Source organism: Leptinotarsa decemlineata, unplaced genomic scaffold (assembly GCF_025532065.1).
Source record: "Leptinotarsa decemlineata unplaced genomic scaffold, Ldec_3_MD MMD2_P_RNA_scaffold_6, whole genome shotgun sequence".
NCBI classification, from domain to species: Eukaryota; Metazoa; Arthropoda; class Insecta; order Coleoptera; family Chrysomelidae; genus Leptinotarsa; species Leptinotarsa decemlineata.
The window spans coordinates 10,616,849-10,634,320 of NW_027412533.1; the positions used below are offsets into that span (position 1 = coordinate 10,616,849).

General features: G+C 32.4%; 2 protein-coding genes across 2 annotated transcripts in view; one reads left to right on the plus strand and one right to left on the minus strand.

The window, feature by feature from the left end:
- The first annotated feature begins 7,645 nt into the window (after window positions 1-7,645).
- On the plus strand, window positions 7,646-11,815 carry LOC111510544 (facilitated trehalose transporter Tret1). The gene is made up of 2 exons (XM_023166466.2): window positions 7,646-7,804; window positions 10,277-11,815. Exons 1-2 carry the CDS (start codon window positions 7,720-7,722, stop codon window positions 11,632-11,634), a joined length of 1,443 nt encoding a protein of 480 aa, XP_023022234.2. The 5' UTR covers window positions 7,646-7,719; the 3' UTR covers window positions 11,635-11,815.
- A 2,098-nt stretch (window positions 11,816-13,913) lies between these two features.
- The window catches only part of LOC111515974 (myogenesis-regulating glycosidase), a 55,411-nt gene continuing 51,852 nt past the window's right edge, over window positions 13,914-17,472 (minus strand). The window contains exon 11 of the mRNA XM_074169940.1: window positions 13,914-15,059. Coding sequence (XP_074026041.1) covers window positions 13,957-15,059 — 1,103 coding nt within the window. The 3' untranslated portion in view covers window positions 13,914-13,956. The remainder of the gene's footprint in view (window positions 15,060-17,472) is intronic.

A 17,472-nucleotide genomic window follows, 5' to 3' on the forward strand; every position in this document is an offset into this window, starting at 1 on the left:
ATGGTATTGAATAAAAAACAGTTTATTCGCGTAGCGTTTGAACGTAGAATGGATTGCCTAACCTAAGAGTAAATAATTTGAATTCATTTTATATCCTAAAAGTTTCTACTAAGTTTATTATTTGTTACGGCCGGTTTCGGTTTATTTTCAAGTTGAACTTGTCTAGTGAATGCTTTCAGTTTATTTTTAAGTGAAATTTCAGTAATTTATTCATTCAGTAACACACCTGTACAAAAAATATTTCAAATAATAGGTATATATAAGATTATGTCGCGCAATATATGGGTTACACCTAGGTATGAAAAATACCTGTATTGTGCTTTCCCATCTATTCAGCAGAATTATAAATCATGAATCATGTAGGTACATCTCAAATACATAAAATGGATATGCTTAATAAATACAATGAGTGAAATCGAAAATCAGTACAATTTTAATGGATTTAGTAAGTTGTTGGCCGGAGAGCTAGGAAGAGCTGTATTTCAAATTTAAAATATATTGATAGGTGAATGATAGTAATGGTGAACAGTATTCATTTTACAAACGGATTGGGTTTCTTTGTAGGTATATAACTTTTCAAGGCAGTTTTGAATTTTCTTATACCATTTATAGTTTTCAGGAAGAAGGTTGAAAAATTTTGGGCCATAATAAAAGAGACTTCTTTGGGAGTGGGTTTTTCTGAAAAGTGGAATTTGTAATGTTGTGACAATACTTGACCTTGTTATATATCATTTTCAATTTTTTTGAATTTACCGAAGTTTAAATAGATCCAGATAATGCTTCTGTGAATATATAAAGAATGTATATTCATTATCGGTGTATTGTTATAGAGTAACATTGTTGAAATAATTTTTAGTAAAGAATGTTGAGCAATTTTTAGAGGGTCGATAATATTATTGAAGGCGCTGCCCCATGCTTCAATGCAGTAACTTAGGACAGATTCAGCTAAACTGTAATATAGAGTTATTAGATTATTTTTGGATACGATGTCCCTCAGATTGTAAAATTTATTCATTAGCAATCGTATTCTTTTGATCAAGTGATTAACATGTTAGTCCCACCTCATGTGTTGGTGGAGAAAAACTCCTAAGTATTTAACCGACGATGTCTTTGTTATTTCGGGGCATTGGCACTGTAGACTTAACATTATTGTAAATGTGTTCAATACAAATATAATATTTATAGTTTTTCATTATTTATCGGGTTTAGAAAAAATAGCGTATGCAACTCTCATGTAATGGTTATTAATACACTCGCATATACCATACAAAACTCGCCTTCGGCTCGTTTAATGCTCGTGTCTTAATAACCATCATTACATGATAATAATAATAATAATAAAAGTGTTATGGCATGTCGGCACGCCCTAACGCAAGGAACTTGGCACGCTGTGAAATCTGAAAACAGTTTTATATGTACTCGGCTTGTTCTATAAAAATCTTCATTCCCTCCTAAGAGGAAATGAAGATTTGTATAGGACAAGTTGAACAGAAATGATATCATACCAAAAACATTTTCACTCTCATAGTGAACTAAGCTCTTCACATTAAGTAATGTAGACACGCCTGAACTCTATAAACCCTACTTTACAGTTGAAATATGTGGCTTGGCCCTTCACAGTTCTGACTGTATGTGTAGGACAAGTTGAACCGAAATGATATCACACCAAAAACATTTTCACTTTCATAGTGAGCCAAACTCTTTACATGAAGGCATGAAGACACGCTTCAACTTTGTAAACCCTACTTTACAGTTGAAATATGTGGCTTGGTCCTTGCTTTACTCCAAAAACTATTGACATAAAGTTAATGAATAGTGAATACAGTTCTTAACCGAAGCCTATGGGAGTGTCTATACGTGAAAGTGTTAAGGCGTTTCTGCACGACCTAACGCAAGGAACTTTGCACACTATGAAATCTGATAACATTTTTTATATGTACTCGGCTTGGATTGCGTTCATAGCGCGCCCTTTCGTACCTATGTACCTAACTAACAAATGAAAAGTGTTAGTTGAAAGTTTTATAAAATTGACGTTAGCAATTATATGGATACACATATCTGTTTCGACTGCACGGATCATTATAAATATCATATTTTCATTTATTCATACTGGAAATTGTGTTAGAAAATATTTTAAAGCAGTGAAATGGCATATTTGTGTTGTATTCAGTATGTAATAAATTATAACTGTCAGATAATTACTTTACACTGAAAGCCAGCAGGTAAAAAGAGTTTAATAATGCAATCTTGGTAATACCTACTTTACAGAAAGCCGTTCTTGGTAGAATTCCTTTTAGTAGAATCAATTATAGTCAAAATGAAACAATTTATAGGATTTTGAAATCTACAGCCTAGAATGCTTGATTTATTGAATAAAGGTTATGACACATCCGCCCTAAAGACACCATCTATAGAATCGACAAGAAAATCAATAAGCAAATATCAAAGATGAACGAAGCTCCCCAAGCCGGTCAGTTGTAAAGCCAACATCGACCGCCGAACGAGATTCGTCATTTGTCTTTCACTGCAATTTTCACTGTCATGCAACTAACTAGATGAACTTGTGATCTAACACCAGACAGCGCTGTTTCGACCCATCAAGGTCTTATCAGTACTTCAGCCTATCACCGATGATGGGATCTTGGCGGGTCGAAACAGCGCTGTCTGGTGTTGAATCTATCTTTATCATTTTTCAAATGATCTGGAAATTATGATGTAAGTAAACATATGTAAACTTAATTATAAAGTGACTTGATCGTTAAAATAAGTAAATAAAAGTAAATAATATTAATAAACTCTATCACTGTTTCTCGGGTTGGAAGAAATTCCAAAAATCAACAGCCTTCAAACCCAAAAATAGTGATACTGAAAACATCGGCCGCGGAAGTCTTAACCAATTTGTCAGTATTAATAAACAATATTTATCATACTTATTATCACTAGAAAAAAGTGAAGACACGAAAAACGAAGTTACGAACGAAACATTTTTTTTTACATAACAATAGAATTATAGTTCAATATTTAGTTGACTTAAACAATAAATCCTTTGCTCAGTTTATTGTTTACTCTACCTCCCCGAGCTTATGTGATATCATATTCATTACCGTAACTTTTGACTTATGTCTCAAAACATATTTTGTGTTGATGATATCTGACGAAATTATATTTTATAATAATATTCATCAATTTCGACAAACAGTTGATAACATTTCATAGTCCAGGAAGCATTTCATTTGAAAACGAACGAAACGCAAGCGGGATATATAGAGTCCATATTTTTTCCTGATAAAACAGGAACATCAATTGATCAGGTCAGTTTGGCCTGCCCCTTCACAAGATATTCGAATCCATAGAAAAGTATCAAATACCTATAAAACATTTTTTATGCTAGAATGAAATTTTGGAATCTCGCTAATTTCAAAAGCGATGAATTTATTGTTCTTGATGAAACGATGGTGATCATCATATTATTATGGATTGTTACTTGAATAATTATAAATAGATATCTATCTTCACGCTGTAATTGAATATGTGCTTTAAAAAAAATAATTGTTTCCTTAGTTTGCATCCTTTCTACATAAAATGAACTGTTGAGCAATTCACATCAAGTTATAATTTGGTCAAAGGTCGTATGGAATAAATTGATGGATGTAGCCGTTACTACAGGGTAGGAGATCATAATGTAGAAAAGAGAATTGAATCTTGCTATGTTTTTTGCCAGTTCTATTTGTAACTTTCTATAAGGAGTAACGTTAGTTACAAATAAAAGTGGTAAAAAACATAGAAAGTTTCAATTCTCTTTTCTTAATTATTGTCGTATGGAATAATTATATAGGTGATCATTGCATCTCTCTCTCTCACTCTTTTACTTTTGATGGTCGTTACTTTTCATTCGGGCGTATTTTTCCATGATCCTTCTGTCAATAATTGACGAGAGCTTCGTCGGGAGCGCTACGATCTTGCTACAAGCAATACTGCTACCGTTTTTCAATCATTTTTTCTTTAAAAAAAACGAATAACTTTTTACTAGTCGCTTCCTCCTAGATAGATCTTCGGATTTTTAAATTCACATATGTGGTCCCCTTTACGAGGTTATCCGAACCACCCCGGCATGAATACAATACCGGCGTGAATAAAGGGAGCCCTCACTTCACATTTTGATAGAATTTTCACATCTACATCATGTTTGACTTCACACAATGGAGAGTCAAAACACACATAGAAGCCATGTGACATCTTTGTGGACTAACGTCATCGGCACTTTCGTCCACTACCACGACCACCAGTCCGTCATCGAAAAAAAAGGGCAACTTGAAATAATACTTTTTTATGAACTGACTTTTATGAAGTTTATTTCAAAGCACTGAAAAATTATAAAACAGAGAAGACATTAAAAACCCATAAAAATTGGTAATGATAAAGAAAGAACAGATGAAACAATAATATCAGAAAATGCTATTGTTCATTTTTTATAAAAACAATAATTGAATTGCATAAAAATGTTTTAAAATGAACGATAATAATTACGTTATATTTCAAAGTATTATTATGGATAGATGAAATAATATTTGAACCAAGAGCTTACCTGTTCAATAAAATTTATGAAAAAAAATTTTGTCAAAAGCATCAAAAAGTGATAGTGTGCTCTGCGCTTTTGTGCAATCATTAATTGATAATGGAATCTTAGTGTGAGGTAATGTAGTGACCAATAAGGAAGTGATCCAAAAAAATTAATCATTAAAATTCGAAAGTCACCCCAGCGATGATCTTCATGAATCATCAGGTTTATTAAATATTAGACAACTAAATTATCTAAATGTTGTACCATTCTGTAACAAAAATTCAAAAAGGTTGAGATCAAAAGAATTTAATCGGGAAATAAGAGCAACTGTCGATATTGTAGGTGTCCCTATTATGAAAAAAACCCTTGGTACAAGAAGTTTTGTATGTGTAGGCCCAAAACTTTTATCGAGATACCAAAAGGAATAAAAAAATTAAAGTTCATAACTTGCTCAAAAAAAAAATTAGGATTGATAAGTTTACCCAGACATTATGTACACAGCAGAATAGATTTGAATAATAACCTTATACGGAGAAACTGTAAACATGAAAAAAACTGTAATAGACTTATCAGATTTCAATCGATTTATTTTATTGTTTCACGTGCTAAGACTCGCACGTTAAAATGTAGTACCTCGTTAGTCCTCAGCTTGCACAAGTTTCGACTTCTGACGTTTGTGGATCTTAGGGAAGCGACAGTTGGTTAATGGAAAAACAGATTTTTCTTAACGATTTCAATTTGTCGTACATGATCTTATGTTTATTTTCAGTTTGTATTTACGATTAAGGAATAAATATATTATTATTATTATTCATTGTAGTATTAGGTTGTTCCAAAAGTTTTGTCCGTTTTTATGAGTCCATTTCTAACTGTAATATCTCAGTGAATACTTATTCAATTTAATCGAAATGATCGCCATTTGAATCAGTACACATTTGCAAACGTAACACAAATCGATAAACTCAATCAGCAGAAAAAATGCGGGCTCGGGATTCGATGAAGTCGACGAAGCCCCTAATTGCTTGGTTCTGATTGGCGAAGGTTCTACCAGTGAGAAATTTGTCGAAGTGCTCCAATAGTAGTCGGTTGGCAAGAGGGCCGGGGAGTATTGCAGGCGAGTCAGAAAGAAATGAAATATAAACGTTCAAGCCAGTCTCGAATATACCTACACAGTAGGTTGAATGGATTGACGCCTATCAGAAAACAACTACTCCCCTGGCTAATACCACGAAGGGCGTTGGATTATATCCGACAGGCGTCAGTGCAGGAATCTTCACAGAAATTTTCCTGCATATGCAATTGGCAATACAACTGAAAGAATCGACCTTCAAGTGTGCCCGTTCCAAAATTGAAGGTCGACTCTTTCAGTTGTATTGTCAATTGCATATGCAGGAAATTTTCTGTGAAGATTCCTACACTGACGCCTGTCGGATATAATCCAACGCGCTTCGTGGTATTAGCCAGGGGAGTAATTGTTTTCTGATAGGCGTCAGTCCATTTAACCTACTGTGTAGGTATATTCGAGTAGGTATATTCCAGTACTTCCTGGAAATTACGCAGCTTACCCGCGCACAAATGGACAATCTTGTGAATTAAAAGCTGCTCTTGGAGTCGTATTTTGAAGTGAGAAATACCTGCACCACTGAGGTAGATCATTATATAGTTTTCTTGAGATAAAGTTGTAGGCATTGTAACTAGAGTCAATTTGATATGAGTACTGTACAGCTATAAGAATCCAAGAAAGCATGAGAATTTTACTAAGTTTGAGGATCATCTCCGTTTGAGAATGCTCTCATACCGTTTTAGAGAGATGGGTCCAGGGCCGTAGTGAAAAGAAAAACCAGGGGGGAGGGAATCCAAATTTTCCTAACCCCACCAGCAAAATTTCCCAACTTTCGAAAAAATGAAAGCCGAGGGATTAGGTACTACTATAATATATTAATTTTCTTACTTAGCTATCCAAAGATTGGCTGAATGCATATGCCCGTTAGGGTATCCACAAACAAAAATAAATTTTGGTGATAATAAGAATAATAATGGGAATTATTCTACTTTGGACCAAGGTTCTTTGTCTTCCACCATATCCACTATGTATAGGAATATTCAATACAAATGAAAGGAATCAACACTTAAACGATATTCTGTTTATTGTTTTCTACCATTATTTTATCTATCTTCATGGCCCGAAATTTCCCAACTTTTCCAACTCGAAAAAACAGCGAAAAATTGTGAATTTCGTAAAACTGTCACTTAAAAATTTGTGGACTGTTCAGGACTGTTCTCTTACTTGGGAGAAACTAAACTTTTTTGTAGTTTTCAGTCAAATCAGAATTTCAAAGTAGGAGATCTCCAAGTTATGCATGTTGGGAAATCCCGACCATCTCCTGGTTCTTTTCCTTTTCTTATTACCTCTTCCTTTCTTTTCTCCCATTTTAATTTTTTTATTTTTATTAATTTTTTTACTATTATTTTTTTCAATCTTCACGGCCCAAAATTTCCCAACTTTTTCCCAAGTCGAAAAAGCAGGGAGGAAACTCCCCCCTATCCCCCCATGGCGACGGCCCTGGATGGGTCACTTGTCTATCGAACCTGAGGTCCATCCACAGCCTCAGGTTTTTTCATTTCTTAACAATAAGTAACTCCGTACCGAAAAGTTGTATATTGGATTGGGAATTCACTGGCTATTTCCGACATACAATCCACATTGCAATAATATCGTTAGGAATGAGTAAGTTTGAACTAGGAGTTCAATGTGGTAGTGATCTTTTAAGTTATAATTGCAGAACACTATGAAATATTTTATCCATTGGACAGTTTATGCTTTCAGAATAATGAGTGGAAAGCATTTCGAATCAGTATGAGAACAAAAAGTGTCTAATGAATAAAATATCTCCTGGTGTCCTGCAACTACTAACGTTGATCTCCTTGAAATTTCGTCTAGCAGGATATTTCAAATGTACTCATTCTTCTCAACAACTGTCATGACTGGACTTTATTCATACAACATGGTTTGTTATAAAAACACTTCTATGAACCGCCAGACCTATATTATCTCACACAACAGTTTGGAAGCTTTATGAAAGTACTGATAGTAGTTGATAACTGCTGGTAGAGAATCTGAATCTGATGATTCAATCCATTAATGTTGCTGGATCATAATGGGTTCAAGTGAAATTACAAAGAAAACAAAGTTTTTAGCCAATTTCAAAGGGACTTTTCCACAAGTTTTTGCCGCAATATCAGGTGAGAATGTAAATAAAGTTAAAAATAAAACTGATTATTTAAAAAATACGTTGTTTGTATTCTAGAACAACAGTAAATGGTTATGGAGATCATCCATGATAATGATTATCAATTTTTTACACTATAATGGAAATTTTGAGACAATACACCTGTAATTTCACATTGAAATTTGAAAAAATATATAGGACAATGCCGAAATGAAAATATATGTTTCTTTGATAAAAAATACTCGTTGTACAACTCCAAGCCAAAGAAATGTTGAAAAACAAACTCATAAATAGACTACCTTGGTTTGAAGTAATATTTACCTTCGGGTAGATAACGAAATTGTACCCTGTTTTCCACTAACACATTTATACTCTTCTGAATATTTTAAGTAGTTGCCTAAGCCATTGTAAATATCTTTTTGTGATCGTCGCTTTGATCATTGGAATTCATCTCATTATTTTTTTCATCATTGAAAACATAACTTAAATAAAAAAAATATAAAACATTTTTTCAATCAGAAATTGTTTTTGACCGATTCTAGGTATTTCTTTCAGTTCTTAATCAGTTTTCTAAGAATCCATTGAATATTGACTTATATTATTGGAGATTTTTGGCAACCAAATATGGAAGGTTATTAAATTTTTGAGTGAAATAAATCAAAATATTCAATTTCTACTGATGTCAACCCTTTTACTTTGCTCTTTGGATAAATTACGACAGTATAAAAATCGCTATCCACATTAGTTCTCTTCAGAATATTTTTAGCATCAATCCACCTTCTTACTTAAAGTTTCCAATCGTTGAAAGGACATTTGTGAAAATACTTTTCATGAAACATTCTCTCAATCAGTAAGTGTTTTTGACTGAATTCTGCTATTTCTTTTTATTTCCAAGAATCCAATGAATATAGACCTAAATTGCTATAATTATCATTACTTTCTGAGTGATTCAAATAAAAATTCACAACAAGATTTACTTCGATGAAAATTCTGCTGAAATCAACCCTTTTATCTTATTACTCTTTGTTTCTGAGGACCGTAGATATATTCTTTCAAAAAATTTAGTTTCAATATAAGATATTTTTTATTCATTATATTCGAAATTCCATACAAATTATTCGAAAATAAATATTTATAATAGTCATTTGAAGATAGTTATACCTAACCCTTTTATCTAAAGATATTTTTTACACACTTCTCTATTCCGGGCGTGAACCGATTCAGGCTCGCCCCCATAACTTGGTATCAATCAAAAATATTTTTGTAGCATTTTCAGTTTCACAGGAAATTATCCTCCCTTTGGAATTTCAAACGAAACATCCTGTATGTTTTACAATTTCATGACAACTTTATTTTCAATGGCACCATGATGGCTCATTATATTTTTCGGAATGATTTCTGTTTTACCAGAATTTTGATGTCATCTACACCTAAATTTGTGCAAAATCCTGAAAATCGTTATTTCAGACATAATAACAACATAAATAGGGATATAATTATATATCTACATAACATAACATTAAAATATGACATCGTTATACCTTGTTGTTTCAATCACATCCAGAACATGAAATGAAATGAAATGAAAGCTGCACTCTCGACTGAAATCACAATTTTTATTTTGCATCATAAGGGGGTCTTCATTAGATGAAAGTTTTGGTAACCCAGAAATCTTTCTGAATAATATAACGAGCCATTAACATAAAATTGAAATATCTGTCAAAAGTGTACAGTTGGGAGAGCGGAAGTACTGGCTGTCTTTTCACATTAGATCATGGGAGCAGAGCAAATGCTTTAGTGGTCGCAGCCTTCACAAAACATGTTGAAATTGAAAATGCTATAAGATATTTTTGATCCAATCGATCCGAATTGTGGTATCATTTGAACCACCAAAATTCCACATTGATATCAGGAGAGAGAGAAAAGTTATTCGTCCGCGAGTCGGGTTACAACCCGTAGGTAGATGAGAGTTAGATATTCAATTGTTCAGAAGATGAGCTTTTATTCAGAAAATGACAATTTTATAACTATCCCTGATAATAATTATCTGATGAAACTACCGTGTAGCAAAAGGCGTCTTTTATTGCGAAAATTCTATAATTATTATCATAGATGGTTTTGTTAATTTTTATCAAGTAATGGGTCAGAGTGTTAATAACAATTTTATAAATTTATTTAATCGATTTTCACGACAATTAAGTTCATTTCATTTGATTTTTGGTACTTCAAGAAAAATATTCGAATTATAGTATAAATAGCTTAGATGAGAGAATGTTAAAAGTTTTAATGCTAGAAAGAAGTGTTTCTGTTGTATTAATTTTATGTTATTCGGTAGTTTTAAAGATATCTGAAAAACACTAATATTCGAAGTTTTGATTTCAAATGTCCCAAAAAAGATTAGAAAACTGATTTTATTATTCTCTGCGTTAATTAATCATAGTTCAAAAACGAAGTCATACGAAAGTCAATTTCTATTTCATTCTAGGAACTCTATTCGCTATTTCTGATGGAATGACATATGGATGGACAGCTCCTTTCATTCCATACCTTATAAGCGAGGACAGCCATTTAAAAACAACAAAATATGAAGCGGAATTCTTGGAAACCGCGCTTTTGGTAGGATCATTTTGTGGTTTGCCTGTAACAATTTACCTCGTAGACAAAATCGGTAGAAAAATGTCTCTTCTGCTGGCTTCTTTCGTGGTCTTCATAGCATGGATTGTAATAGCTCTTGGAAACAGAATAGAATACATTTTCGTAGCAAGATTTGCATGTGGAATGTCAGGAAATATGGCATTCGTAGCTGCTCCAATGTTTTTGGCTGAGATAGCGGATCAGAAAATCAGAGGTTTCTTATCAAGTATAATTTATGTAATGATGCTTCTTGGATGTGTGATAGTATACTGTGTTGGTCCCTATTTACCATTTTACGTACCGTCTATTATTGGGGCAGGAGTCGCCATTGTAGAGCTCTTAACATTTTCCAGAGTACCAGAATCTCCTCTCTATCTTTTGTACAAGGGCAAACCTGAAAAATCTTTGGAATCGCTCAAATACTATAAACCTTATATTGATGTTGCTAAAGAAATGAGCGAGATGGTTGATATATTAGAGAAGCAACAGCAACATAAAGGAAAATGGACAGATTTGATAACTGTCGGCAGTAACAGAAAGGCAATTTTGATAATGACAGTTTTGAATGCTGGTCAACATTTGTGCGCCTATTCAGTGATTTTAATGAATTTGCATCTGATTTTAAAATCAGCAGGATCAGTATATATGGACTCGTCTATTGCAGCAATTTTGTTTTCAGTTCTGATGCTGGCTGCTGCTACTTTTGCTTCTTTGCAAATTGATAAATATGGCAGAAAAGTTCTACTAATATTCTCCAGCTTCATAACTGGTATATGCTTATTAGCAATTGCTGTCTACTTTCACTTCAAAGAAACGGGATACGATGTTATGACCGTCAGTTGGATACCAATTGTTTCTGTCATGATATATGCAGCTGCTTTTAAAATTGGAATTGGCCTGGTTCCCATCGTTGTTACTGCAGAAATTTTTCCTACGGATTTGAAAGCTTTTGGAATGACTATGTCAGATGCTATGTTTATTGTAGGAGGAATCATCGCTTTACAACTTTACCAGTGGATGACATACGTATACGGATTGTATCCACCTTTTTATGTGTTTGCAGTATGTTCCTTTTTCATTACTGTATTCACAATATGCTTCGTACCAGAAACAAAGGGAAAGACTCTTGATGAAATACAAAGTATTCTGAAAGGAGATAAAAGTTGTAAAATACCTAAAATAGCCGAAGAGAAAGTGTGTGCTTCCTGAAGTTGAAGTGATGTGATATAAATGACAGACTCTTCGAATGTTTTTTTAATGTATAGATAAAATTCAGAAAACAGGATGACGTAGAAAACTCAAAATTTATTACAATTTTTTAATGTCTGTATGGAATCATAATTACTCAGTAGCAGCATCTGAAATTTTGTAATAATTTCTACGAAACTAATATTTGTTTCATTTGCATCTGTCGATTTGACCCTAGAAATCAGAAAAGTTGTTTTCTATCGTACTGTCAGCGTTGCGTTCGTTATTAACATTTTTTTTTCGTAAAGAATATTACTGGAGTTTTATCGTAACACCAAACAGTTATTTCAACACCTCGACACGTGTTTCGATCACATCACAATTTTTTTGCAATCAAATACTATTTTGATTTTTTTATAAAAGTGAGGGATACGTCATATGTCAAAGAAAATGTTGAAATCTAGTGACTGCCTTACACACAACTAACTTTTTCCACTTATTCTTAAAATACTACTTTTTTAAATATTGTTGAAATTTTGGTAGAAGCTTTGAAATATACATTCTTCTGAGTATAATATATGCGGGGCTATGCAACGCTTAAGTTTCAAATATTTTTCATTGATAAAATTCATGTCGCACGCATTTTTATAAATTGAAGTTCTAGCATATTTGCATAATTGAAATAAATAGTAGCCTCAATATATGTTCATGTGTTTTTGGGAAAGAAAGTTTTTGGCTTTCTACTACTCCATCTTGATGCAAAAAAAGGATGAGGGAATCTTCCGAAGAAAGGAAGGAAGTAAGCAATTTGAAAATGAGTAACTCTATACATGGATGTGTAGATCATACAAAGAAGTAACTTTCAGATACAAACTTAAAGAAAGTCCTCCTGAAACAGCTACTTTCATATAAACATTGAATTACACGAAAGAAAAAATTATTTTGAAACAAATACTTCTATCATTTTCAAATTGATTACTTCCTTCCTTTCTTTGGAAGATTCCCTCATCCTTTTTTTGAATCAAGATGGAGTAGTAGAAAACCAAAAACTTTCTTTTCCAAAAATCAATCTCTCCTAAAAATATAACCCATTCATTTCAAATAAGATTCCTCTTGGCTGGGATTAAATCATATAGGTGAATGAATGTCATTACGATGTCATCGATGACATAAGCAGATCAAGATTATTCCGTGACATTCAAAATCGTAATTCATGAATGAATTGTGTGTATTTCCTATAATGTTATCCAATTTGATACTGAAGAGCCTTAGGGAAGTGTCTTAAGGCGAAACATCGATGTATACCAGTGAGGATGACAGTGTTCTATGTAAGTGCAATTTGTTACCATTCATTTAAAGTAGAAGTCATGTGAATGATATCTGATTTTTATTCCACAACGAATGTTTAAAATATAAACTGAATAGAGAAAAGTATCTTCTGTATAATTCAGTGTTCATATGGAAGTATTTGTTTCGAAAGAATCTTTTCTTTCGTGTAATTCAATGTTTATATGAAAGTAGCTGTTTCAAGAGGACTTTCTATCAGTTTGTGTCTGAAAGTTACTTCTTTGCATGATCTACACATCCATGTATAGAGTTACTCATTTTTAAATTGATTACTTCCTTCCTTTCTTCTGAAGATTCCCTCATCCTTTTTTTGTATCAAGATGGAGTAGTAGAAAGCCAAAAACTTTCTTTCCCAAAAATTAATCACTCCTAAAATTATAACCCCTTCAATTCATGTTCAAGTGTATTTTGTATGACCTATATGGATACATTCCTTTATTGTAATTCATTATAACTTATTTCTCATTGCATCAGCATTTCATTCATCTTATGAAGACGCCAACTTGGTTGCTTGATTTGGATTTATTCTACACCGAAGGTTCCTGTTATATTTTTTGTTCAAAAAAAAATTTAATTGACACTCATCTCAACGTTTTGGGCTCCAAAATCTGTCTCCTTCTTTAGAATTGAAAAAAATTAAATATATTTCGCAATTTTCTCGTTTTCTTCTAAGTAAGTATTGATGAAATTCTCAGCTTTTTTTAATAGGGAAAATTTTCTGTGATGAAACTGGCTACTTGATGAAAATTCATAACGTTTTCATTGGGGATTTTAACTGAATTCACAGAGTAACTTTAAGGGGATGACTAGAAGTTTGCCTTTCTGCACCTGTATGAAGATTATAAAAGAGGAAATGAAAATATTGATATCCTCCACAAAAAAGATTTCTGTTGAATATTGGCTATTTATACTTTTTATCTCTGGGAAATGAACTAGAAATGACGAATAGAATATGTGCTTGATTGATTCCTTTAATACAATACCAGAGTATACAAATCAGCAATACAAAACAGATCTTTGTGATTCCTCAAGAGCTTTTTTGAAAAACTGATCTTTAGGTATTACATTCCTTACGTAATCTTCAATACATGCAATACCATGAATATTTTGGATGTCATACTTTCCTATATCCGTCACAATTGTCACTCCCTTTTCTTTGAAATACTGGATCACATTAGTAAGAAATATACAAGAAAATATATTGCCATTGATGTGTAGAAACCTTATAGTAGGTGCACTTGACATAAGCATGTGAGAGTCCAAATAGTAAATGGAATTTCCACTTAAGTCTAAAGCATTCAAATGCTGCATAGGTAATAATTCCGTTCCTTCAAACACTTGAATAGAGTTATTCGCCAAAATACACTTTTGTAGATACCTCAAACCAGAAAAAGTGCCCATCGAAAATTTGGTGAGTTTATTGTTGGCTAGATTAAGAAACTGGAGTGTTGTGAGCTCTCTGAAAATACCGATTGGTAAATAGCATAACTTGTTATTTTGCAACTCCAAATTCTCTATGGTATCCAATCCTGTGAAACTATTGTAGTCTATATGGTGAATATGATTACTTTCAAGATTTAGGTTTAATAGAGTCAAGACTCCTTGAAACGCATCAGCTGGTAGTTTTTTAATTTTGTTATTGGACATTGAGAGCGTATTCACTTCTAATCCATTCAAAAATCCAGGTATCAAATCCACGATGAGGTTGTTATCCAGATTAACCTGATAGAGTTGTCGTAGACCGTTGAATGCGTTCACAGAAATATTTTTAATAATATTGTTATCTAAATATAGATATTGAATATTTCCGAAGAATGAAAACGCCTCAGGAGCTAAAACTTCTATTTCGCTATTCGACATATTTAGAGATATCAGGCTATTTTCATATGGAAATGTGGTTGCAGAAAATGTGTTGACTTGACACTGTCTACATTGTAGGTTTGAAGTTCCAAAGTATACTCTAGATTTTGGGAACTGTTCTTTGATATTTTTGCATATATAAGAGTTTTCATCACTGAGAAATTCGCAAGATGGTTTTAGCACTGAAGCAGTAGATATGAAGAAGAACGAGAATAACAGGAGCAGGTTGAGTTTCATATCTGAAAAAAAATATTATTGTGAATTAGATAATTTAGAAATCCATATTTTTACTTTTCGAAGGAGCCACGACACTTTGTAAGAGAATATATCATTATCAGTTTATTAACGGGGATATTGTGAATGATAAGTCATCGTAGATTCATTAAACTGTGGCTAATTTGAATACTCCAGAGAAATATTGAAAAAAATTAATTTCAAAATTCTATATTTGACTCAACCTTCTTTGTTCGCGGCAATATTGAGAATCAGTTTATATTTTTCCGAAGGAATTTTCAATGTACTATCAAAAAATGTTCATTAAATTTTTGTGAACTTTCTTATGTAGGTCGTAATAGTAATCAATTAAAAGTGTGCCATTTTATTTAAAAGAAAAAATATTAGGAAGAAATTGTAAAAAACTTGGAAACAATTATTTTTCAGCTGAGGAACAGAAAATAGCTCCCAATCGAAAATTATGAAATTATTTGCTGAAGGAATTACAACTATAAATCGACAAATTCAGTTACAACGGTGAATTCACACTTATAACTGAGAATTTTCATTGACGTCTAAACATCTCAAATTTCTCGACTGTACCTTTTGCACATGGCATAATAAATATCAACACTATATATTTATTGCAAATTCATTTGCCTAAAAATATTGGGCTTATGATTGTTGATGAAACGAAAAGTAATCTGTAACCTACCCTAATCAAAGCATATTCAATCATTTATTATTACAACTCTTTATATTACCATTTATTATTATTACTATGTATTGTGCCGTGTGGAAAGCGTTCATGCGAAGAAATTGCTGACTACAGACCCTACTTCTAATTCATAGTTATAATTGTGAATTTGATAATTTAAGAGGACAAATTCACAAATTCAGTTATGAGTGTGAATTTTGCAATAACTGGAAATTCACACTTATAACTGTAAATTCACAGTTATAATAATACTATCGATTTTTGTGGCCCCTCTACAAAACATTGAATTTTGAACTGAGGTTGTAGCTTGGTTTTTCATTTCAGAAATTTCATTTCAGAAATTTAGACTGGAAAATTATCTCTAACCACTAAAATTAGAAAACACTAGTTCTCATATTCTCAATCTTCACTTCTGGTAAGATTTTCCCATCACTATATAGATATTCAGTCAGTATTTTATGGAGTATATAAAAGTGTTAGGCAAACATCTGACTGTAGTCAAATAAGTCTTTGCTGCAGTAATTTTTGGAAACTAGATAGAAATGAACAAGTCAGACGGCTCTCAAGCATGAAAAAAATTGGCATCCGATCTGGTACACAAAATAATCACAACTGCATGAAATAGAATAACTTCGAAAAACAAATATGTTTAAAGATACAGTTTTGCAAAATTATATGAAACTGTGTTTAAGAATGACTAAAACATGAGTGTTACGGGTACAAAATTCATTCACTAGAGTAAAACTTTTCAGTCTGTTAAACAAATCATTCAGGTTTATTCGTTAATACAATTTTATGAGTTTTTGTCGATAGATGCAGGTACACATTTCTCAAACTGAGCCAGCCGAATGTTCTCATCTATGCACTGATAGAACCTCATAAAATAACCTCAGATATGAATTTTGTGTTTTTTGCAATAGATATGAGTTACTTAGTAACAGCGCTGTGCCGTATAAACACTGTAACAGTAGTAGAGGGAAAATTGGCTTGACATCATTGTAAATCACTCAGATGTCAGAGCCAAACCATAGACCCAAATTTTTACTATCACTAAGCATCGGTTTAGAAAATGTTTTAAATTTATTTTCAATTCACCTTTAAAAACATCGGTTACATTCTTCAAAACAATAACTAACCATACTTTTAATATTTTTCTGTATCATTAACAATGCTTGATACTTACTAACTCTTTAGCGTTCCTACAGAAGTTTCAAAATAGAGGATTGGAACATTCTTTTGAGGTGTAATATATATATACCGCTATTTTAGCAATGCTTTCGAGTGGAGTGGTTATCAGTAGAAGACGGGTGGGTTTATTTTTCAATAATATTCATATTCAAAACATAAAAGATCAACTCCCCCATACTTTGTTCTATTCCAGCATGATGTTCATAGCTACCACAGAAGAAACAAAATATGCATACCCCGTATTCAACAACAATGCATTCTCTATTCCCCAGGAGTTTTTATAATATAATAAACTTCTAGCCCAAATGAAACAATGTAATAGCTTTCCTTAGTTCGAACATACGATAATAAACTTCTTTAAAAATTAAGTAGAATGTTTGATCATACTTTAGTGCAGAAATAATTAAGTTACAGTTTTAAGGTTTATATTTACAGTCAAACAAATTATAAATGTGCAATTCGCTGTATATCAATTAACAACTATCAAGACCATTGTTCAACAAAATTGCCAACTGGTCAAAATTCAAAACTGG

Bases quoted from the DNA above. Each gene is read 5' to 3' on its own strand.
- LOC111510544 (XM_023166466.2), top strand. From the start codon at position 7,720: ATGGGTTCAAGTGAAATTACAAAGAAAACAAAGTTTTTAGCCAATTTC. The intron at 7,805-10,276 runs GTGAGAATGTAA...ATTTCATTCTAG, and splicing joins AGTTTTTGCCGCAATATCAG to GAACTCTATTCGCTATTTCT.